A 25,538-nucleotide genomic window follows, 5' to 3' on the forward strand; every position below is an offset into this window, starting at 1 on the left:
TATTGACACATTCCTGGGGTCAGATACATCACATGATCACACTGACAGAACCACAGGCACATAGACACAGGCAACAGAGCGTGCACAATGTCGGCACTAGTACAGTGTATATCCATCTTTCGCAGCAATGCAGGCTGCTATTCTCCCATGGAGACGATCGTAGAGATGCTGGATGTAGTCCTGTGGAACGGCTTGCCATGCCATTTCCACCTGGCGCCTCAGTTGGACCAGCGTTCGTGCTGGACGTGCAGACCGCGTTAGACGACGCTTCATCCAGTCCCAAACATGCTCAATGGGGGACAGATCCGGAGATCTTGCTGGCCAGGGTAGTTGACTTACACCTTCTAGAGCACGTTGGGTGGCACAGGATGCATGCGGACGTGCATTGTCCTGTTGGAACAGCAAGTTCCCTTGCCGGTCTAGGAATGGTAGAACGATGGGTTCGATGACGGTTTGGATGTACCGTGCACTATTCAGTGTCCCCTCGACGAGCACCAGTGGTGTACGGCCAGTGTAGGAGATCACTCCCCACACCATGATGCCGGGTGTTGGCCCTGTGTGCCTCGGTCGTATGCAGTCCTGATTGTGGCGCTCACCTGCACGGCGCCAAACACGCATACGACCATCATTGGCACCAAGGCAGAAGCGACTCTCATCGCTGAAGACGACACGTCTCCATTCGTCCCTCCATTCACGCCTGTCGCGACACCACTGGAGGCGGGCTGCACGATGTTGGGGCGTGAGCGGAAGACGGCCTAACGGTGTGCGGGACCGTAGCCCAGCTTCATGGAGACGGTTGCGAATGGTCCTCGCCGATACCCCAGGAGCAACAGTGTCCCTAATTTGCTGGGAAGTGGCGGTGCGGTCCCCTACGGCACTGCGTAGGATCCTACGGTCTTGGCGTGCATCCGTGCGTCGCTGCGGTCCGGTCCGGTCCCAGGTCGACGGGCACGTGCACCTTCCGCCGACCACTGGCGACAACATCGATGTACTGTGGAGACCTCACGCCCCACGTGTTGAGCAATTCGGCGGTACGTCCACCCGGCCTCCCACATGCCCACTATACGCCCTCGCTCAAAATCCGTGAACTGCACATACGGTTCACGTCCACGCTGTCGCGGCATGCTACCAGTGTTAAAGACTGCGATGGAGCTCCGTTTGCCACGGCAAACTGGCTGACACTGACGGCGGCGGTGCACAAATGCTGCGCAGCTAGCGCCATTCGACGGCCAACACCGCGGTTCCTGGTGTGTCCGCTGTGCCGTGCGTGTGATCATTGCTTGTACAGCCCTCTCGCAGTGTCCGGAGCAAGTATGGTGGGTCTGACACACCGGTGTCAATGTGTTCTTTTTTCCATTTCCAGGAGTGTAGAATGCAAGAACTGCACAGTGGTGGGTTCTTTAGCCAGAGGAAGTGCCTGCATATCAGATGACAGTGGCCTATTCTCAATCACATTCAAGCTACTTCTTTCCATTTACATTACTGGAACAGTGTGTGCCATAGCAAATTTGTAAGCTTCATCAGCCTTAATTGGTTATTTCATACCCCCAGCCTCACATTCTAGCAATAACACAAATCTCTTCCTCAATAATGAGTTAACAGCACACTAGGGGCAGCCACGCTACAATTCTACTTCCCCTTGAAGTCTTAGTACATAATGTGTGTGCATGCTGTGGATCATTCAATGCCAACTGGTCTAGAGGTTCCCCTATGACTGTCACAGATTTTGACTAAATTTTGAATATACAACTGTACATGTTCCCATGGAACATTGGTAAAGTTTCACGATCATTAATTCAACACTTCAGGAGATACGTCATTTGTTTAACCGCATAGCGCAGCTATAAACAGTGCACCTGTTAGTTTTCAACAACTTTGAAACGTAGTATCTCAGTAATATTTTCTTGAAAGAAACAAAACTTGCGTCATCTTGTACAACTTTTTGCACTCTTAAGCAAAACAATAAAAAGTGTTTTGCATATAGATAATTTGAAGCCAAAGTCGACCGAAACAGACACTCAAAAAATATTTTAAGTTCAGCTTTTTATATTTCTAGAAGTAATTATGGGCTACGCCTAAAACCTTGCACGTAGTAACTTCCTAATACAAGGTCTTCTAACATAAAATTTCATTCTCTTACTGCTTTCCAATAGTATACAAATATGCAGAAAAGTTCGCAATTCTACTAAAACTGCCAAAAACAACTAATTTTTCTCATTTTTTACAAAAAAAAAAAAAACAGCTTTTTGCAGACTCTTAAATCATTTTCATGAGGAAGAGACGTTCTCAACCACCGGAAAACTATATTTGGTTCTGCAATCCGAGCTTATAAAGCCCTAAGAACGGACAATGCATTGAAAATGATTCCACGTTTCACTGGTACTCAAATCTGATGTCTTTTATTGTGTTCGACAAGTATTTAGTACTGTCTGGTGAAGGCAATATCAAGAGTCTTTATGAGTAGGGAGCGAGATGAAGTGTGAATAACTCGAAAAATTTCAAAAATTGGGTGTCTTTCTTCTCTACTACATTTCAGACTGTTTTTCTGCTAACTACAAACTCAAACTGGTTATAAACTTCATAATCTTACTGTGCATTACCAAGGCAGTGGGGATCATGGCAGTAAAATTGGTATATCACAGCTTCCACACACATCGTATAAATAGCCTGCTGGTTTTACAACAGTCACATTGTGAATTTTGGTGACGTTCACAGCAGTCTTCCTGGCATTCTTTGGTTGGTTGGTTGTTTGAGGTTTAAGGGACCAAACAGCAAGGTCATCAGTCCCTTGTTTCAAATAGGCTCCATTCCGCTAATGGGACATCTCAGTAAAGTCAGAACAATAAAACGGAAAAAGGGAAAAACGTGAAAGGGCAGTCACGTTGTCATTGGTAAAAAAAAAAACAAAATGAGGGAAGTCGGCAAGAGAACGAACCCAACACTACGCTGAAGCAGCATAGGCAAGACCACCTGTGACTTAAAAGGTACAACTGCTATAATGTAGAAAGTAAGTATGGGAATAGAAAGACTAACCAAGCCTTAAAAAAAAAAAAGGGTAAAAACAGAGTAAAAAGGGAAGAAAAGAGGATTCCGGTCAGGGAGGTGAATCGGGAATCTCCGAACACTGCCTACAGTGCGAGACACCCAAACACTCACCGCCCTGCCCCAACACCAGAGAGAGATTAAAAACCTTAAAACTGAGAATAAAAACCACTCTCCCGCAGGAAACCGAGAACCAGAGAGAGACCATCCGGGAATCGTCAGCCAACATCAAAGGTAAAGTGGGGGGGAGTCTGTACTTAGCACGCAGAGCCAAAAGAAGGGGGCATTCAACCAAAATGTGGGCTACTGACTGGAAGGCTCCAGAACCACATAGTGGGGTGGCTCATCACGCAAAAGAAAACCATGGGTCAGCCTGGTATGGCCAATGCGGAGACGACATAGTGTGGTCGAGTCCTTTTGGGAGAGGCGAAAGGAAGAACGCCACGGGCCCGGTGTCACCATAATTGCACAAAGCTTTTAGACCGGGGAGTAGCCTCCCAAGAATTGGCCCATGACTGTGCGAAGTGAGATTTGATGTGAAGCCGTAAATCCGCTGCAGGAGGGGTTACAGAAAACGGGGGGGGGTAAGTAACTACTCCCCCAGCCAAACGATCAGCGAGCTCATTACCCGGTATACCCACATGGCCTGGGACCCAAAGGAAGTCAATGGAACAAGCAGCACGGTGAATATCAGCGAGATGGTCATGGATGGCAGAGACCAAGGGATGGCGCGAAAAACACCGGTCAATAGCAAGAAGGCCACTCATCGAGTCCGTACATAACAAAACGCGGTTGTGTTGGGATTGTTTAATAAAGGTAAGGGCCTGGGAAATTGCCATCAATTCCGCAGTAAACACCCCACATGTAGGTGGCAGCAGATGACTTTCCGTTCCAACAGAGGACGTGAAGGCATACCCAACATGATCAGCAGATTTAGAGCCATCAGTGTAAAAAACAACAGCATCCCGAAACTCCCATAAAATTTGGCGGAAAAAGAAACGGAACACCACCGGGGGGATGGAATCTTTCGGACCTCGGCGGAGATCCATCCGAATTCGAGGCCGAGGAACTAACCAAGGAGAGGTGGAGGGGAGGGAGCAAGGAAGGCAGGACAAAGAAGGAAGCTGAAAATCACGGCAAAGAGACGCAAGGCGCAGCCCAACCAGTAAACCCGCCCGAGGGCGGGAGTCGGGTGGGCGACGTCCATGGTCTGGGAACAGGATAGAATAGGAAGGATGAGTGGGAGAAGAACGGATAGTGAGGGCATAAGACACCAGAAGCTGAGACCGCCGAACCCGAAAGGGGGGGGGGGGGGGGGGGGGATCCCAGCTTCAACCAGGAGACTATCACCAGGGCTAGTAGGGAAGGCACCGGTGGCCAAACGAATACCACAATGGTGGCCTGGATCCAGCTCGTGCAGTGTGGAAGGAGCAGCTGAACCATAAACTTGACAACCATAGTCCAAGCGAGACAGAACTAGAGCACGATAAAGGTGGAGGAGGAGGGAACTTTCCGCACCTCAAGAGGAGTGGGCAAGGAAGCGAAGGACATTGAGTTTACGGAAACATCCTACCTTCAGGAGTCTCATATGGGGCAGCCAAGTGAGCTTGTTGTCGAAAAGAAGACCCAAGAAACGAAACGGTGGGACCACAGGCAATCTTTGTGCAGCGAGATAGAGCTCTGGATCAGGGTGGATCGTAGTATGGCAACAGAAGTGGACCACTCGCGATTTTAAAGGAGAGAATTGAAACCCGTCTGAGAGGGTCCATGCAGAGGCACGCCATATAGCTACCTGGAGCTGCCGTTCTGCAGATGCCATCGAGGAGGAACTAACCCAAATGCAGAAATCATCCACATACAGGGCATGGGTGACCAAGGGACCGACAGAGGCCACAAGTCCATCGATAGCAATGAGGAAAAGAAGGACACTCAAGACAGAACCCTGTGGGATGCCCGTCTCCTGGGTCCGTAGAGAACTAAAAGCAGTACCAACTCGGACTCTGAATGACCGATGGATCAGGAACTGGCGGATAAAAATCGGGAGTGGGCCCTGAAGATCCCACTGATGAAGGGTTAGTAAGATGTGATGGCGCCAGGCCGTGTCATAGGCCTTGCGAAGGTCAAAAAACACTGCAACCAAATGGCGGCGCTGGGAAAAAGCCTGCCGGACTGCGGATTCCAAGCGGAGTAAATGATCGATTGGAGACCGTCCCTCTCGAAAGCCACACTGGTAAGGGGACAATAGATCCCGAGATTCGAGGACCCAAGTGAGCCGACGGGCTACCATCCGTTCAAGTAACTTACAAACAACATTGGTCAAACTAACTGGCCGATAGCTGTCAACAGACAGGGGGTTCTTACCAGGCTTAAGGACAGGAACCACAATGCTATCCCTTCACTGAGAAGGGAAGTCACCCTGGAGCCAAATACGGTTAAACACCCAAAGAAGATGTTGCTGTTGTGGAGCACTGAGATGTTGAAGCAGTTGGTTATGAATGGAATCTGGGCCAGGGGCCGTATCATGAGAAGAAGATAGAGCAGAAAGAAATTCCCATTCAGTAAAAGGTTCGTTGTAAGATTCTGACTCACAAGGGGTGAAACATAAGGTGGAAGCTTCAGCCCGCTGTTTTTGATGAAGGAAAGCAGCTGGATAGGAGGCTGACGCTGATCCCACTGCAAAATGGGTCGCTAGATGTTCTGCAAGAACTAATGGGTCCGTACAAATGCCATCTGGGAGGTGAAGGCCTGCGAGGGTGGACTGCCGATGGCAACCTTGGAGAGAGCAAAGTGTAGCCCATACCCGTGACAGAGGGACAGTAGAACCAAGGGAAGAAACGAATCGTTCCCAACATATCCGCTTGCTCTGTTTGATTAAATAACGGGCTTTAGCGCGAAGGCGTTTAAAGGTAGTAAGGCTGGCTACGGATGGGTGCCTCTTAAAGTGTTGCAAAGCTCGACGGCGATCACGGATGGCAATGGCAATAGCCGTACTCCACCACGGGACTTGCCGGCGATGAAATGGTCCAGATGAGCGCAGGACAGCAAGGCTAGCAGCGTGAACAATCGCGTCAGACACGTCACGTAGGACGTCATCAATACAACCCGACAAAGAGGGAGAAAACGCGACCTGTGCAGTGTATAGAGGCCACTCGGCGCGTAGGAAAGACCAACGAGGCAACCTGTCCATCGGGGAGCGGGAAGGGAGCGTGATAATCAACAGGAAATGGTCACTATCACAAAGGTCATCGTGTGGCGACCAGTGTAATGAAGAGAGGAGAGAGGGAGAAGAAAGAGAAAGATCAATGGCAGAAAAGGTACCATGACCGGCACTGAAATGAGTAGGGGAGCCATCATTAAGAAGGCACAGGTCGTGGTCTGCAATAAACTGGTCTATAAGAAGACCTCGTCTAGATGGAAAGGCACTGCCCCACAAAGGATGATGAGCATTAAAATCCCCAAGGAGGAGGAAGGGAGGAGGAAGTTGCTGAAGAAGGGCAGTTAAGGTAGCAGGTGTAAGAGTCCTGTCAGGAGGGAGATAAAGATTGCAAACTGTGATTGCAGAGTCGAAGTGGACCCTAACAGCAACCACTTCCAATGTAGTTTGAAGAGGAATCCACGTGCTAGCAATGTCTGTACGGACCAATGTACAAACGCCACCAGAAGCCCGCAGGGGTCCGACTCGATTTCGACAGAAAACACGGAACCCACGGAGGGTCGGTGAGTGAGCATCAGTAAAATGAGATTCCTGGAGAACCACACAAGCTGCAGAGTAGGACGAAAGAAGAGATTTCAATTCTGGAAGGTGATGATAGTATCCATTACAATTCCATTGGAGAACCACAGAACAGTGGTTTAAATGGGGGCTGAACACTTTAAATCCAGTCATGCCGCCGGGTCCCCACCCGTCACCGACAAGGAGGGGGCGACATCCATGAACGACAGGTCAGAATCCGGTTGAGAAGTCGGGGAAGGGACCTCCGGTGACACCAGAGGCTCTTTGTCCCGGGACTTATGTTTCTTCTTCCGTTCAGGCTGAGATCGAGGAGGGCTGTGTGGCATGAAGGAGCCAGCTGCAGCAAGATCAGGAACAGAAAGAGACCGGGCGACCTGGGGGCCGACAGACCGCGGCTCTCGCAGTCGTCGCGCGGCAGCAGACCTTTGGCCTGGAAGGTGCCGAGAAGGGGCATCCCGGGAGAGGCGCCCTTGACCGGCAGATGCCGAAGGAGTGGGACACTTCTCCGGCTGGGGAGGGGGAGCAGCGCCCATAGGAGAAGGTGTGGGAGCCGCAGGGGTGGGGGGGAGGAGAGGGGTCCGGGATGGGGGTAAGGAAGGGGGAGGAAGGGGTGAAGATGTAACCAAGGCGTAACTAGATGTCATGGACACAGGGTGGAGTCGTGCATATTTCTTACGGGCCTCTGTGTAGGTTAAACGATCGAGGGACTTATACTCCTGTATCTTTTTTTCCTTCTTATATACTGGGCAATCTGGTGAACGTGGAGAATGACTACCATGACAATTTACACAGACAGGAGGGGGAACACAGGGACTCCCCTCATGGAGTGGACGTCCACAGTCACCACATAGAGGGGCCTGTGAACAGCGGGAAGACATGTGTCCAAAACGCAAGCACTTAAAACACCTCATAGGAGGTGGGATGTACGGCTTCACATCACAGCGATAGACCATAATCTTAACTTTCTCAGGAAGGGTATCCCCTTCAAAGGCCAGGATAAAGGCACCAGTATCAATACGATTGTCTTTAGGACCCTTCTGAACACGCCGAACAAAGTGAACACTCCGCCGTCCGAGATTGTCCCTAAGTTCCTCATCAGTTTGAAGGATGAGGTCCCTGTGAAAAATCACACCTTGTACCATATTTAGAGACTGGTGGGGGGTAATGGACACAGGAATTGTGCCAAGATGGGTACAGGCACGAAGGGCCGCAGATTGGGCAGCTGAAGTAGTTTTTAATCAGCAACGAACCCGACCGCATCTTGCTCAGGGAGTCCACTTCGCCAAACATGTCTTCAATGTGTTCCACAAAGAATAAAGGTTTGACACTGGTGAAAGTATCTCCATCAGTCCTAGTGCAAACTAGATAATGGGGGAAAGGTTTTGCCCCTAGACGACGGGCCTGACCCTCTTCCCAGGGGGTAGCCATGGAAGGGAAGGCCGAAGGGGCAAGAGAAGCAGCACTTGAGGAATCAGTTCCACGCAGAGAGACGGCCGCAGAAGAAAAGCCAGAGTTCTGGACCTGTATGCATTTCATTTGCATAGCGTCCGCCCTGATACCACCCACTCCAATCAGGGGCTCTCCTGACGGGCGCCACCCAGCCACAGCAAGGGCCATCTGGCACGGAGGCCATTGCCGGGAGTTTCGATGCTCCAGGATGACGAGCAACCACTCCAAGGCATGCATGAGGTCACAGCTCAGGTAGCAGAAGTGTGATCCCTATGTGTTAAGGGGGCTCAACCAAAAGGGTACATAGCGACCTCACCACACGGGCTGGCTACCATGCTGGCTATGCACCCTAGCATCAGACAACGACGTGAAAGAAAAGGTGGAATGTACTAGGAGGGCGCACGTCGGAGACACTAGGTAAGGTGCTCTTCCCCAAATGGCTCACACTACGGAGGAGAAATTTTGTAATGGAGGTCAAACCCCAGAGGGGGGACCAAGGAATTCCAAAAGGAGGAGATGATTACGCAACAAAGCCGGAGTGTAAAACCAACAGAACCAGGAGGATAGCGGGGGCCAACATAAGCAAGGACACCAATAGAGGGAGAGGAGAGGGCGAGGGGAAAGGAGCATCGAGGGGAAAGGAGGGGAAGGGAAAGGAAATGCAGCCCGGGAGAGAAAGAAGGCTGCAATGGCTCGGGGCCCCGTGCTCGCCACACACGTATCGACAAAAGAGTTGTGGACCCCCTGAGGGGGGGGGGGGGGCATTCTTTGGAATGGATTCGTGTTACAGGGAATGATTTGTACATCTTTCTATTGTGTAATGTTATTGACGTGCTAGTTTAATTCTGGTTTAATGTATAGCGTACTGTTAGCATAGTTTGCGGCTAATGTGGAACATTAGTGTACACGAAAAATTGTATAAATGTGGCAGCTTGACATTTGCTGTTTTCTTTTGATGTGAGAAAAGAAGCTTCCCATCGTCACAGGGGCCCTGACCAATAGCTGTGCAACAGCAGCCTTTGGTGAGCTTTGTATACAGGATCTAAAGCTGATTATGCATCTCTATAAATGTCAGAGGCAAAAGTTGGAATATTTCTCTTTTAGCATCCTAAGCTTATGTTCACTTCTGGATACTTTAATTTTTTACATGTATCATTAATTTGCCGTAGAATTTCGTGAGAAAAATTATACTACCAGCCAAATAATGTCTCTGGTGAGATTGCTTGGGAAGAAATTTTAATAAGCCAGAACCCAAAAAAAACTACAATTTTCAAATGTGATTACCTCAAATTCTCTGACCCACAAAAAAAACTGTTCTTTAATTTGGATTCCTTATGCATCTAATTTTTTATAATGCGTATTCTGTGCAGCAAATTGCTGTAGAGATTTGAAAAACAAAAAAGGACTACTTAATTGCAGTTTTTCTGACAAGCTCATTTCCTAGTCGTCAGGATTTTCGATAATATCTTCCACGGAAAGCGCTAAACAACTGTAGAACACAATAAAGCATGTTATATTTTAGTATCACTGGATTATGGGCCCATTTTCAATGCATCTCCACCTTGTCATTCTTCTTTATGGCTTTGTAAGCTCACACAGAAAATCAAATAAAGTTTTTTCAGGTGGTTTAGAACATTGTCTTTCTAATGAAAATGGTTTAAAAGTGACTGTATAAGACTTTTTTATTTGTTTGTTTTGTTTCAGGGCACAAAGACAACTAGGGTCATATTGTGCCCATGTCAGAACTGTAGTACACTACGCCAAAGACAGTAGTTAAAAACGACTACACATTAATCCCAATCAGTGGAAGAGAAGACAGCTAAAAACAGGGACGTGGAGGAAGGTCTATAAAATATTCCACAAAGAAACGAAGATCCTGAACTAAACATTAAATGGCCTTCATCATACTAGTACGATGGATAAAAAATAAAGCACAGTCGACAGACCACGTATTGTTTGCTAAAACTGCCAGTAACTCAGATGGCAAACACAAGCGAAAATGTAAGTGGTTAAAGAAAAGGCATTCTATCAGGAAATGGTGGGCTGTCGAAGGTCGTGCACAACGTGGTGGGGGACCACCACTTATCAAATGGCGATGGTTAAAAAGACAGTGCCCGATATGTAACCTAGCTAAAATGATCTCCTCATGGTAAGACAGCTGAGAGGAGATCATCCAAACTGCTGGGAGATGCTTAATAGCCTGGAACTTGTTCCCATGAAGGGAGGCCCAGTGGTGATATCAAAGTCACACCACCTGCTGACAGACAGCAACAACAGAGACCATCAGAGGTGATCCTCACTGCAAGGCGGCCGGGAGGAAGTCGACCAGGCTGTTGGGAGAGGTTTGACTTCTCTGAGTTTGTTCCCATGAAGGGAGCACCAATGGTCAAGCCAAAGTGACGTGATATGCCGATAGAGGAAAGTACAAATATCTTGCGAGGGAAGAGAGTAAGAAGCGAGTCGATCTAGATGGACTGCAGCCTTGGCTGCAGCATCAGCAGCCTCATTCCAAGGCACACCAACATGGCCAGGAACCCACATGACCATCACTTAGGATCACCATCTGGGAACAAATGGAGGCAGTCCTGGATCGGGATCATCCAGACTCTGAAGGGCACTGAGAGAGTCAGAGCAGATCACACAGCGAGTGAGCTGGTGCCTCTGGATGTAGTAAACAGCCTGACAGGGGGCAAAAGCTCTGCTGTAAAAACTATGCACTGGTCGAGAAGCCAGTATTGAAACATATCAGCCCCAATGACAAAAACACAGCCAACACCGTGGGCGAACTTGGAACCATCAGTGTACTAAAATATGCTATTGGCAAGTTGTGAGCGAAGTTCAAGAAATTCACAGCGATGGGTCAGCTCGGGAGTCGAATCCTTCGGGAACGAGCTGAGGTCAAAACAAACACAAACCTGCATCTGAAGGCAAGGTGGTGAAGGGCTCTCACCCAATCGGGAAGTGGCAGGAAGTGTGAACTGCAGCTGCTGAAGCAGATGACTAAACCGGATGTCGGGAGGCCGCAGAGAAGAAACGTACGTCTCGTATTGGCGGGCAAAAATGTCAAAAAATAAGGGTCAAAGGTTGGTTGGCCTGGCATGGAAAAGCCGACATGCATACCTACTGAGTAAGATGTCGCGCCGCAATGACAGTGGTAGTTCACTGGCTTCTGCGTAGAGACTCAACTGGGCTAGTATGGAAGGCACCAGTAGCAAGACGGATCCCCAAAATGGTGTATTGTATTTAGACGGCATAAGAGGAGTAGACAATGCATCCATAATCCAACTTGGAGCAGACAAGAGATCAATAGAGGCAGAGGAGGACAGTCCGGTCAGCTCCTCAAGAGGTACCACTCAATACACGGAGGACATTGAAGGACCGGGTGCAGCGTGCAGCCAGGTAGGCCATGTGGGGAGACCAATTGAGTTTCCTATCAAATGTAAGCCCTAAGAACTTCGTTTCATCCATGAATGGGAGAGCATTTTTGCCCAGTCGCAAGGATGGTGGAAGAAACACCTTGTACCACCAAAAGTTGACGCAAACGGATTTGGTAGCAGAAATGCGGAAACCATTAGTGACACTCCATAAATAGACAGTACAGACAAAGCTGAAGACAGCGTTGCTGGAGACATGTCCACTGGGAGCTGCAATAAATAGCAAACTCGTTGACGAAAAGAGAGCCGGAAATGCCAGCTGGAAGGCAGTCCATAATTGGGTTGATGGCCATGGCGAAGAGGGCGACACTCAGTATGGAGCCCTGAGGCACCCTGTTTCTCCTGTGAAAGTGTGTGGGATGAGGAGGAACCCACACATACCCGGAAAACTCTGTCGGTCAAAAATTTCCAGATGAAAGTGGGAAGATGACCGCAAAGACCCCATGTGTGCATAGTACGTAGAATGCCTGTCCGCCAACAGGTATCATCAAGTTTTCTCCAAATCAAAGAAAACTGCCACTAGAATGAGATATTCACTCTGCAGCGGAGTGTGCGCTGATATGAAACTCCCTGGCAGATTAAAACTGTGTGCCCGACCGAGACTCGAACTCAGGAAACATCATTCTGGAAACATGTCCCAGGCTGTGGCTAAGCCATGTCTCCGCAGTATCCTTTCTTTCAGGAGTGCTAGTTCTGCAAGAAGTTTGGAAGGTAGGAGATGAGATACTGGCAGAAGTAAAGCTGTGAGGACCGGGCATGAGTCGTGCTTCGGTAGCTCAGATGGTAGAGCACTTGCCCGCGAAAGGCAAAGGTCCCGAGTTCGAGTCTCAGTCGGACACACAGTTTTAATCTGCCAGGAAGTTTCAAAACTGCCACTGTTTGTCGCTTCTGCAGAAAATTATTCATGATGAACGTCGACAGGGTGACAAGATGATCAATTGCTGAGCAGTGCTTTGAGATCCCACACTGAACATTAGTGAGAAGATGATGCGACTCCAGCCACCACAGTAATCAACCATTGGTCATGCGTTCTACCACCTTACAAACACTGCTGGTAAAGGAAATTGGACAATAGCTGGAAGAGATTTATCTTTACCAGGCTTAGGTAGGGGAACAATAGTAGCTTCACACCAAAGCGTGGGAAATACACCGTCAGTCCAAATACGGTTGTAGGTATCGAGGAAAAAGCATTTTCCCACAGGAGGAAGATTCTGCAGCATGAGGACGGGGATTGTATTGGGCACAGGAGTGGAAGACCTGAATGAGGAGAGAGCACGTTCGAGCTCCCTCATAGTAAAAGCAGTATTGTAGCATTCTCGATTCAAAGAGAGAAAAGAGATTGCACGAGGAAGGAAGGCAGGATGGTAGTGGGTGGAGCTTGAAACGTCCATGAATTACCGGCCCAAAGCGTTGGAAACACCGACAGGGTCAACTATGACATTTCCAGCCACAGTCAGACCAGGAATCGGGGAGTGGGCAGTAGTCCCGGAAAGCCAGCGCAGGCCACCCCAAACCAGAGAGGATGGAGTAAATCTGTTGAATGAGCTGGTGAAGGAAACCCAGCTTGCTTTCTCGTTTTCCTTAATAGTGCGATGGCACTGTGCACGTAGTTGCTTGTAGCAGATGCAGTTTGTTATCATAGGATGACAGTGAAAGGCACGAAGCGCACGTGGTCGGGCACGAATCGCATTGCCGCACTCTACAGTCCACCAAGTACAAGGGATAGAGGATTCAGCAGCCGAGAGAATAACGTCCATGAGGTGCTCGACCTGATCACAGCTGGGAAACTGCTATTCATCAAAGGCTGCCAAGGAGAACTATAGCCTCCAGTCAGCAAGAGAGAATTTCCAATGAGCGGGCCGCTGTGGCGGGGTATGACTGTACAGGTGAGTCACACAAGGGAAGTGGTCACTCTAGTAAGTATCAGAAAGAGCGCACCACTCGAGACATCGAGCGAGCTGGGCAGAGCAGATCGCGAGGTCTAAGTGGGAATAAGTGTGCGTGGAATTAGAGAGAAACGTGGTTCTGCCAGTGTTAAGGCACACAAGATTAAGATAATTAAGAAGATCTGCCAAAAGAGAACGTCTTGGGCAGGCGACAGGCGAGCCTCAAAGAGGATGATGGACATTGGTGTCATCGATGAGCAGAAAGGGTGGAGGAAGCTAGCAACAAGCTGCATCAGGTCTGCCCTAGTAACATCAGAAGACGAAAGGATATAAATGGTGCAAATGGAAAAGGTAAATTCTAGAAGGAAAACACAGGCAGGAACTGCTTGCAGGTGGGTGTGCAAGGGGGTAGGACGATGACAAACGTGATCTCGTAGAAGCAGCATGACCCCACCATGAGCAGGAATCCCTGCCATAAGGGGAAAGTCCATGTGTAGCGAAGTAAAATGGGAAAGAGCAAAATGGTCTTGAGGACGTAGCTTGGTTTCTTGGAGACAGACTACAAGCGGATGTTGCGATCGCAGGAGCAGCTGGAGGTCCGCTCTGTTAGACCAAAGGCCATGGATAGTCCATTGTAAAAGGGATATAAAATTTAGGAACACCGGATAATGAAGAAACACTCCCCTCAACGGCCGCTTGGGGCGAGCCATCGAGGGAGGACGGTCACTGGAATCCACAGGTGGAGGACTTTGTCCATCAACTCAGCAGGATCAACGGAGCTTCTCCAGTATCAGTCAGTTGAAAAAGCCCGACAAGTCGAAGAGAGCCGACAAGTCCGAGAGGGTGAAGACTGTTTGCCTTTGAATGATTGTTTTGGCTTTTGGCGATTGGCAGAAGAGTCGGACAGCTGTGAACTCGAGGTACGCAAGAAATTTTCCCAGAAATAATCCTTTTTGAATTGATGGTTCGCTGGCTGCGTTGCAACCATCTTCGCAGGTGAGGGTGCAGAACAGGTAGCAGAATCTACTGCCCGGGAAGGGGGAGACGGAGTATCAGCTTGAACGCGAGGCGACTTTGCCACCATTGAACTGAACTGTAAGTCACAAGTTTGCGTAGCCATGTTTTTTGTGGGACAGGGAGAGGCTAACACGGTGCTGTAGCTTCCAGACAAAGGGACATTCGGTTTACAGCTCGCCAACAGTTTCCAGGCAACAGGAAAAGGTACCTTCTCCTTCACCCTTATCTCGTGAACAGCCCGCTTGTCTTGATAGGCGGGACAAGAACGAGAAGAAGAAGCATATTCCCCATGACGATTAACACAGCGGGGGGAAGAAGGTGGACAGGTGCCCTCGTGTGCATCCCTGCTACAAGTGACACATTTGGCCACATTTTGACATGACATGGTGGTATGATTGAACTGGCAGCATTTGTAACACCTCAACGGATTGGGAATGCAAGGGCGCACAGAGATGACTTCATAGCCTGCCTTTATCTTGGTAGGAAGTGTTAACCGATCGAACATCAGGAATAATGTGCGAGTGGGCACCAAATTGGCAGCTGCCTTCTTCGTAACTAACAGCAGTAATGCCCTAATGCAATAGATAATTAGTTATTTCGTCCTCTGTCAAACGATCCAACAGCCAGGTGTAGATAACACCGCGGGACGAGTTAAGTGTCCCGTGAGCCTCCACTTTTATAGGATATTCGGGGAGGATTTGGGCCTTGAGTAGTTTCTGGGCATGGAGAACACTATCAGTTCCCAGGGGGGTGGTGGTGGTGGTGGTGGTGGTGGTGGTGGTGGGGGCGGGGGGGGGGGGGGGGGGGGTTCGATGACAGACATGCAGATGCATATATGAAACACACACAGCCTAGTTTTGAGTGGACAAAGGACCGGTACAAACGGCGGTGGATGATTCGATCTACTCCCCAGGAAGTACCACTGAGGACACGCAGGACATTGAGGGACCGCTTACAGCGAGCAGCCAGGTAAGACACGGGTGACGCTTGGGATGGAACCCTGAGGCACACCAATTTCGTGCATAATGGTGTCTGACAAGTCAGAACACACATGTACCTTTAAGACTCAGTCTTACAAATTCCTGAAGAAAATGGGGCGTGCGACCACAGAAGCCTTACACGTCAAGAGTACGGAGGATACCAGTCCACCACAGCAGGTGTCTTGGGGTTTCTCCAAATCAAAAAACACAGCTACAGTCTGGTATTTCCGCAGAAAACCATTCATCTCATGTTGTCAAAGTGACGAGATGGTCAACTGCAGAATGGTGCCCTCGAAATCCACACTATGCAGTGGTTAGTAAATTGCGAGACTCAAGCCACCATACCAGCCAGGCATGAATCATATGTTCTATCATCTTCCAAACAAAGTTGGTGACAGAAATGGGGCAGTAGCTAGAAGGAAGGTAGCTTCATCTGGGAAATGTGCCCTCTGCTCAGAAGCAGTTGTATGTATGAAGCACGAAGTGCTTGCCCGCAAGAGTAAGGTGCTGCAACATCGGAATGTGAACATCATTTGGCCCTGGGGCGGAGGATCAGAATGAACTTTAAGCATGATCTAGCTCCCTCATAATAAAGGTGGCATTGTAGCACTCACTATTCTGAGAAGGGCATCGCTCGAAACTCTTCCACTCATTTCTGATGGACGAAGGCAGTTAGATAGTGGGAGGAGCTCGAACTCTCTGCAAATGGCAGCCAAAGGTGTTAGAGATAACAATAGGGTCAACTATGACATCGTCTACTACTGTTAAGCCGGAAATTGGGGAATGGAATTTGGTCCCAGACAGCTGCCAGAGGTTGGCCCACGTGACAGAAGAGGGAGTGGAACTGTTAAAAGAACTAATAAATCTAGTTACCTTTTTTGCTATCCTGAACAACGTGACGACACTGTGCATGCAACTGTTTATAATGAATGCAGTTTCCCATTGCAGCATGACAGTTAAAAACACAGAGAGCACATCTCTGGAATGGAACATTCTGCGGCGGTAAGAATAACGTTTGGTAAGGTATTCCACCTGGTCATCACAATTGGTGGAGAGTTGTTCATTGAAGGTCGTGAGAGAGGAGTAAAGCCTCCAGTCAGCCTTAGGATGCTGCCAATTGGGTGTGCACGTAGGTGGGGTAGGAGTCCAGCAAACTGATAGCTAACGGGAAATGGTCACTCAAGTATGTGGTCAAAGAGAATGGACCACTCAAGACGATGGGCAGGCTGGGCAGTGCAGAAGGATAGGTGCAAATGGGAATAGGTGTATGTGGACTCTGAAAGGAACACGAGTGCTCCAGTGCTCTGGCAGATGAGGTTTAGTTGATTGAGGTCAGCCAAGACGGCACCACTTGGGCAGGTTCTGGGAGAAACCAAATGGGATAGTGCGCATCTAAGTCACCACGCAGCAGAAAGGGATGACGGAGTCAGTCAACAAGGTGGAGGAAGTCTGCTCTGGTGACATATGACGGGAGGGATGTGAACGGTGCAAAGGGAGGAGGTCAAGTGAGGAAGGAAAATGCAAACTGCAACAGCTTGAAGCTGGGTAGTCAGGGAGATGTGTTGACTATGAACGTCATCCTGGATGAGCAGCATGACTCCCCTTGAGACAGAAGGCCCTCCTCGAGGAGGGGAGAGTTCAAAGCGGATCAGAAAGAATTGCAAGAGCTCAAATTGGTCGTGAGAATGCAATTTTGTTTCCTGGAGGTAGAGAACAAGCGGACACTGCGATTCTAATAGCAGCTGTATGTCTTCTTTGTTGGCTCAAAGGCCGCGAACATTGCATTGGAGGAGAGTGACGACGAGGAAAGGGGAGGAGGGAAAAAACGAAAGTGTGTCACCTCAGCGACTGCCAAATGCCAGCCTTCAAAGACTTGCAGGGCACAGAAGTTGGAGGATCCCACTCCACGAGATCTACAGAGGTGTCAGCATTCTCCTGTTCATCTACAGAGTCCAAGGCAGAAAAACGGTTGGTGGTGTGCACCAGCGACATGGAGGTCAGTCGATTGAGTGTACCACCTGGCGACACCGTCTAAGAGAATCTTTGAGTCAGTGAAGGAGAAGACATTTTCCCTTTGTTTGACTTCTCAGAACCTTTCCAGTTGGCAGAAGAAGACTCAGTAGGGTGTTGGCTGGAGGGACATAGGAAGTCTTCATAGCAGTGCTCCTTCTGTCCTTTCCACCCTCCCGGCTGTGCAGCAGGTGACTTTGCTCCTTGAGGCGTAAGTTTGGTGGCTTGTTGCGCAGCTCGAGGAGGAGAGGGGGATGCCACCATGACACAGGGCGATTTCACAACTGCGGTGCTGAATCTGACTTCTCATGTCTGCATGACCATGTCCTCCATGGTAGAACGCAGGTTTGCGACTAGCCAACAAGTTGCGAGCAACCTGGTAAAGCACTTTTTCCTGAGATCTCCTGGACTGCCCGCTCATTGAGATACATGGGACAATCTCGAGAGGCTGCAGCATGGCGAGCATTGCAGTTGATACGGCGGGAAGGAGGCGGACAGTCGCCCTTATGAACATCCCTACTACAGGTTACAAATCCGGCTAGTCGTTGACAAGACATTCGAGTGTGGTTGAAACGATTACACTGGTAGCAGCACATCAGATTTGGAATGTACAGTCTGACTGTGATAACTTCATAACCTGCTTTGATATTTTACAGAAGCACCACTCTATCAAAAGTGAGAGAGTGTGGGTGTGGGCACTGAGAATGCATCTACCTTGTTCATCGCCCGATGGACTGCAATGACACACTAATCAGAGATGTATGTTTGGATTTCTGCCTCAGTCAGACCATCGAGCAGCCTAGTGTAAATAACACCACGGGAAGAATTCAAAGTTCTATGGGCCTCGACACGAACATGATATCAACGGAGTGAAGTGGCAGGAAATTGTTGTGCTTGAGAATCAGAAGTATTCTCCAAGAACAAAGTGCCATTGCATAAACAAGAGCAGAATTTCACATGGCTGGCAATTGCGTCAACACCTTTCTGAACAACGAACAGATTAACTGTTGCAAAGGACTGACCGACTTCAGTACACGAAACAACAAGGAACTGTGGTGCAGCTGGGAGGGTCTTTGAATTGGGAGCTACATTCCATCTACGTTTCGTAGACATGGACTGTGAAGATGATGATTGGCAGGTAGCAACTCAGGTACTCACCCCTTCCTGGGCCTGCCCTGTACCAAGGGGTACATGCGATCCCTACCTGTCAAACTGGGGCTGGGAACTGTGTGTTACCTAGTCACATATTACATGTTAGATGCAGGAGCTGGTCTTCACAGGCGCACGGGGAGGAATAAGAAAAAGAGGAGCCTCAAATGCCGAAGCGGAGGAAGGACAGGAGAAGGTTAATGAAGAAAGAAAAAAGGAATGAGAAACAGTGGTGAAGACTGTTTCTATGTCAGCTACTGAAAATGCGGAACACATTCCCAAAAACAACCCAGACCTGTTCCTCAATGGAGGGGAAAAGAAATAGCAAGAGGATCGACATGCAACACAGAAGTGAAAAGATGCTGCTAAGGCTGGGGCCCTGTGGTAGCCAAGCACAAACCTGCCAAAGAGCAAAAATCCCCTAGATCATGTGTAGATCTTGTGGTGTATCATGAGCCACATATACAGCAGGCTCTAGCTGCTCTGTACAAAATGGGTGCTTTACAATCCAGTGTTACTGGAGCTAACTAGCCATGTTCTACCAGGTAATTCCACCTTTGCTCCTACAGGGGAGCTTGAATGGCAATAGATGTAATTTGAAGTATTTCGCCACAGCTTTTAGTGTAATGCTTAAGTGCACTACCGTTCTGTATGGCATTTGCTGTGCACACATCATCTTTCCCTTTGATCCTTTTCCTGGGGTCCTATACCTTTGCTGATGCTGGGAATGGTTAATAGACTTTGAAAATTCTTGCCTGGACTCCTCTGAAAGTGTGGAAAAGTCTTGCCCGAACAATATGAAACGCTGTAACATTGTAATCAGATAAATTACAGAGGAATTTCTGAGTACCACTTACCTGTCCCTAACTGCACTGCTTGCTACTACCATGGAACTGTTTGTCAGCCAGTTTTACAGACAACTTTGGGCCAGACACACTGATAGCTCTATGGAATGCTGGACTGGAGTTGGAATACAGCCAGTTTGCTGTACAGTGTCAGGCTGGCTTTGTTTAACACCCATTTAGGGGCCTTTTTGGCAGGTGCTAAGTTTTGTCACCTGGATCAAAATGGGAAAATGACCACTAGAGTGCTAGTATTTGGTCCCTTCAAAAAGGGCAGTATCAGGTAGAGTAGGAGAGTAAGGTAACAAGTCAATGACTGTGGTGAGTCAGTCTGCAGAGCTGAAGTGTCACTTTCCACATATTAAGGCACACCTCATTCCACCCCTGAGAGAAGAGTACATAGAACTTCACTGTATGTAATGTGCACTGAAATCTTCAGGAAGAGAGAGGAATGGGAGAGTACTCGCACGAGGTCCTCCAGGACCTTATTATCCACATGTTTGTGATGTGGGAGATACATATACCACACAATTATTCTTAATAGTTTGTCAACCTGGAAAGCTACTGCTTTGACATGGGTTGTGAAGGTAACAGGCACAGAATGGCATGCCTTGTGGACAAATGCTACCTCTCCACCATAGACCCTCTCACCACCCTCATCATCTTACCTGTGGAGGAGTAGGCTTTAAAAATACACGATTGGTTGACGGTTTGAAAACATCTCTTGTGGGTTGGTTTAAAAAAAGGGGTCAAGGGACCAAACTATGAGGTCATTGGTCCCTTGTTCTGAAGGGAACAATGCCACATGGGTGAGAATAAGACAATGAGACAACACAAAACAGAATGAAAGGAAAAACCACAACAATGACAGAAGGGCAACAAACACTTAAATGGACAAAAAGGGACAAGAAAACCACAAAAATCCAAAAAACAGGTCGGAGAGGTTAAAACAAGAAAGCAGGCTAACATGGCTGGCTAACCACGAGGATAAAAAGAAAAGCCAGCCACTCTGCAACATATTAAAATCACCACCAACCCTTGTACGCACAGACGCAAGGACCTATATGGTTTAAAAGCATTACTTCTTACGTGTGTGTTCTCCAATTGTTCAAATTTCATTTAAGGGTACAACTCATTCCTTTACTTTCAGCATGTATCTTTTTGGCAACATGCAGTGAGTGGAGATGCAAGACAACTGCCTGTTTCACCAGTATATGTATCCAGTTCAATTTCAGAGGAATTATTGGCAGTTAATATAAACCTTCTCCTATGTGATGGTTTCATATCACATTCCATTTGATTACGACATTTTTGGACATGGATATCGCTCTTTGTTGTTGTGATGCAGAGTGGATAAAGTTACACTGCTTCAAGCATCTAGCTTTACGCTCAAGTGTTGTCTCTGCAGGTTCGTAGCAACCTTTGCCAGAGCTGCAGGGTTAGTAGTATGGATATTACTGCATTTCAGTTTACATGTGTTTGTGCCAATATCTGTGGCCTATGAATGTGCAGCAGCACTGAATCACTACTACTTCTCTCAGAGTGGCAGCAAAAGAAGTAAATAAAACAATAGGTTGCAGGCCTTAATTTTCTTTTTTGCCTTGGTATATGAAATTCTCAGTATCACTTTGACTTCTTAAATTTTCTTTTCTTCTGAAAACACCTGGCAATTCCTCCTACAAGCAGTAATTTACTTAGACCTCTGGTTTTGAGTATGATCACCCTGTTTTGTGGCAGTTTTTCCTGCATTTGTATTAAGTTGTCTTGCCTTACACTATTGTTGTGTGAGTATATATGACATTTATAGCCTTGTACTGGATTAGATACATAAGGTCTTACTTCAACTGAGTAAATCGGCCTTTATGTGCTCTGGAAGTACAGGTGCAACAGAAGCTAGGATGAAAGTGGCATTCTACTGCAGCTTATCATTGACTTTCTTCATTAGGCTTCTAACTTCTGCTACCCTTCCCATTTTCCATTTTCTTTATAGTTTACCATTGTCCATGTCCACAATATCTCTACAACTTAAAACACCCTTACGAAAGTTTTCTACAACTTAAAACGCCCTTACGGAAGTTGAGAGTACTGCTTTCCTATTGCTATGGCACACTGATCAAAATGTTTATAGAGCTCAGAAGTGTGGTCGCTTCAGGGGACAAAGTAGTTTCAACCAAAACCATTTCATTGCAAAGTCATTTGACTTCATAGTACTGGCAATGATATACAATGTTTCACTGACATGCAAGACCCTTATTCCCTCTTCAGCACAGACATTCTAACACTGTTATGCTCAGTTACAAGTTTTTTTTTTTTTTTTTTTTTTTTTTTTTTTTTTTTTTTTTTATGCAATTCCAAGAGGACTATTCAGTTGAATCCTCTTAGTTGTCTGGGTGTTGGCGATTTCTGCCAGTTTACCCATACCATTTATTGTTTTACTTTTGTTCTTTTAGGACCTATAGTGCTCCCAAAAATAGTTCAGAATCTATACAGTCCACCCAGGCAGAGCCCCATTTACCTGAAGAAGTCTTAAACAATTTATGTACAGCAGGCTCCTAAGAAGTTTTCCATTGACAACAGTTTTGCCTCAACAGTCAGTCACCCAGTACACATTGAGGGTTTTCTTTTTTAATGGGGGTTTGTACCATCCGTATGATCCATGCAGTTAAGAGAAGACCACGACCACCCTTTGAAACATAATGCTCGATGACAATGTCCCCCAAGCGGTCGGAGCATGTCCAGAGTTGATGGTAATAAAAAGACTGGAGCATTTCCCAGCCCACTGCTGAAAATACAGGGTTCTTCATGCCCATACCCAGGCATCACTAGCCGAGACTTGGTGAGGAATATGTAATATGTAATCATGTTAGACTTGCAGCAACAAGAGAGAAACAGCACTGCAAAGGCCCAGTCTTCACCAATCATATGCAAGCAAAACAGTTGAAAGCCCCTGGGGGCTCTGTCTTCACCAATCACATATTAACAACAAGAGTTGAAAGCCTCCTGGGTGCTACTGCTTTACCTGCCTGTCAACTGCCCAATGCCTAAATTATACAATGAAGTGCTAAGTTTACTCCTTGCATCACTTTTATTCCACCCAGGACTTCACATACTAAATATAATATGAAGGATGGCAGTGGCAATGAGACATCAAAGTTACAAAATTCAGATGCATTCAATGAATTGTTCAAGATTGTAGGAAAAGCAATAATTCAATGAATGTGACAGACAGGTTACATTTGCAGGATTCTGGGATTTCCTTTTCTTTTATCAGGTAAGTTAAGGAGACAGAAAATGCAAAGAACAGTTGTTAATTCACGATAGGCTTCAGCCAGTGCAAAAAGCATCACGCAAGATAACCTATAGTGTGAATGGGATCTATGGCAACAGCTACTCTTAAAGTCTCTGACGAAAATGACATTCATGTGTTTTCTGTCTAGAGCACATTGATATTCAAATTATCATTATGCAAACTCGAGCTTTACACAGTGCAAAATAACAATTCAAATCATAATATGAAGCGAGAGTGACATTTATGAGGTCCACCGGCATCAGACTCAGACAGCAAGTAAAGCAATTTGCTATTTCACACAAGTTAATTTCACTGCTATGTAGTGTCACTTTCCATTCCACAGCTCACCCTCTCGAGGAATGTGTGGGGATGGAGAGATCAAGTCACTAATGTATCATCACTCACTGTTTAACACATTCAAATTCACCAAAAGTATCAATAAACACTACAATATACTTGGTCGTCTTATATACCCATCTCACACTGTGTATTTCCACAGAGAGTAATACCGCAACATGCAAAAATTATAAATGTCATGTCTACACCGAACTTAATGGAGACTCTGCAGTTCTTTGTCAAAATAAAACTTTGTTTATATAAGGTATCTTACCATCAAGAGTGTATTTGCACTGTTGAACAGGCAAGCTACCAGTTGAGACTTAAAACAAAGCCTCCACACAGTATAATTTGAATTTGCAAATTTATCCTTGAAACTGTGATAATCATTCTTTCAATTATATCCTTCTCGCAGAAGCTTTTATTCCATAATACCACAGGCCAGTGTCGCCTTTGTTCAGAAGGAAGAGATCTAAGCTTTTAAACAACATGGAAGATTTTTTTGTACCCAAAATTGAAATAATGTGAATACTTTTAACCACACAGCTCACACGTACGTCTTCCAATACTATTATTTTTGAAAGTAGCAAGGTGGAACTACAACTAGTTAAACACAGCTTCCACTGTTTGCCCAGGTCTCAGATTAGAGCAATTAGAGCAATCTCTAAGTGTCAACTATTTACTATATGTAGTAGTAGTAGTAGTAGTAGTAGCAGCAGCAGGAGCAGCAGCAGCTTTATTCATCCACACATCTCTTTTTACGAGGATATAGGACATGTCAAAGTATTTACAAATTTAGATCAATTTAAAATAGCAGGGTGTATACGCAGACAAGGAAAAAAATTCCCTGATTTCCCGGTTAAAATACACTTTCTCCCAGGTGAAAACATACTTTTTCCCTGTTAACTGACAGTATATTTTTTCTCGTAACTGTGTAACCCATCAGTCCTTTGAATGGTTGCGGTTTTCTACACGGGCGTAGAATTTCCCGGCGCTTCAGTAAACTAAACACAGGAGAGAAAAAAAACACGTTTTGGGAAGATCTTTGATGTGCAGCAACATGTACGCTGCATATTTTCGTATTACGAAAGTATAAATTCGAATCCCACCAAACACCGCATGTTACTTTCTGAAGCACTGAAATCGAGACTGCGATGCGCTTTTGTAAGCCTGTCATAGCGTTCGTGTCACGTGATCTCGCCAGCCGAAGACATACACCGTTCTCCTATCGCATGTCACTGTATTTCGCTCTGTGGAATTGAAACGTGTATATTTTGTAATGGTTGCCATCAAACCATATTCAGGACAGTGGAAATTAAAATGTCCTGCGGTGCTTCTCCTGCTTACAGTCGGCCGGTTTGACATCCTGTCTCTCTTTTTTTTTTTTAAAAAAAAAAAAAAAAAAACTCTTCAGAAAATTTACACTCTTCATTCCCTATCAGCTAAGAACTTGATTCTTTGTGTGACATAAAATTAAATACAGGATACATAAACCCAGTAAATGGCTCTGAGCACTATGGGACGTAACATCTGAGGTCATCTGTCCCCTAGAACTTAGAACTACTTAAATCCAACTAACCTAAGGACATCACACACATCCATGCCCGAGGCAGGATTCGAACCTGCGACCGTAGCTGTCGCGCAGTTCCGGACTGAAGCGCCTAGAACCGCGCGGCCACACTGGCCGGCTAGAAACCCAGTAACGACATGACACAAGCAAGACCATGCACATTTCTTCAATCCTTAGCTCCCAGAATTTTTTTCTCTCTACTCTTGCTACAGCTTTACATGGCGTGCTTTCCTTCTATTACCTCATCATACCTCATCAAAGTTCGTCAAACGTTTTGCCACATGAAAAATAGAAATGTAGTTGTCTAACACTGAAAAAGCTTTAATACAGCAGGGATGCGTTTCAAAGTCATATGAATAATCGATCGACTAACGTACGCTGGATGCTAGGCTCTTTGTGAAAAGGTTTTATCCCTCAGGAATATGAAGGCTATTGGGAGATGGGCTACACCAGACACGGTCCACACCACAACAGGACTGGGAAAGGGGGGGGGGGGCTGTGAGTTAATTGACGAGAGTACAGGGTGGTCCATTGATCGTGACCGGCCCAAATATCTCACGAAATAAGCGTCAAACGAAAAAACTACAAAGAACGGAACTTGTCTAGCTTTGAGGGAGAAACCATATGGCGCCAGGGTTGGCCCGCTAGATGGCGCTGCCATAGGTCAAACGGATATCAACTGCGTTTTTTAAAATAGGAACCCCCATTTTTTATTACATATTCGTGTAGTACGTAAAGAAATATGAATGTTTTAGTTGGATCACTTTTTTCGCTTTGTGATAGATGGCGCTGTAATAGTCA

General features: G+C 46.9%; 1 protein-coding gene across 2 annotated transcripts in view; it reads right to left on the reverse strand.

Annotated features, from left to right (window-relative positions):
* The window catches only part of LOC124722011 (condensin complex subunit 2-like), a 199,260-nt gene that overhangs the window by 141,081 nt on the left and 32,641 nt on the right, over nt 1–25,538 (reverse strand). The window contains exon 1 of one of the 2 annotated variants that reach the window (XM_047247188.1): nt 24,060–24,275. The exons of the other annotated variant lie outside the window; for it this stretch is intronic. Coding sequence (XP_047103144.1) covers nt 24,060–24,110 — 51 coding nt within the window. The 5' untranslated portion in view covers nt 24,111–24,275. Of the gene's footprint in view, nt 1–24,059; nt 24,276–25,538 lie in introns of those variants that run through there. 2 annotated transcript variants of the gene reach the window in all.

This window comes from Schistocerca piceifrons, chromosome X (genome assembly GCF_021461385.2).
Source record: "Schistocerca piceifrons isolate TAMUIC-IGC-003096 chromosome X, iqSchPice1.1, whole genome shotgun sequence".
Classification (NCBI taxonomy): Eukaryota; Metazoa; Arthropoda; class Insecta; order Orthoptera; family Acrididae; genus Schistocerca; species Schistocerca piceifrons.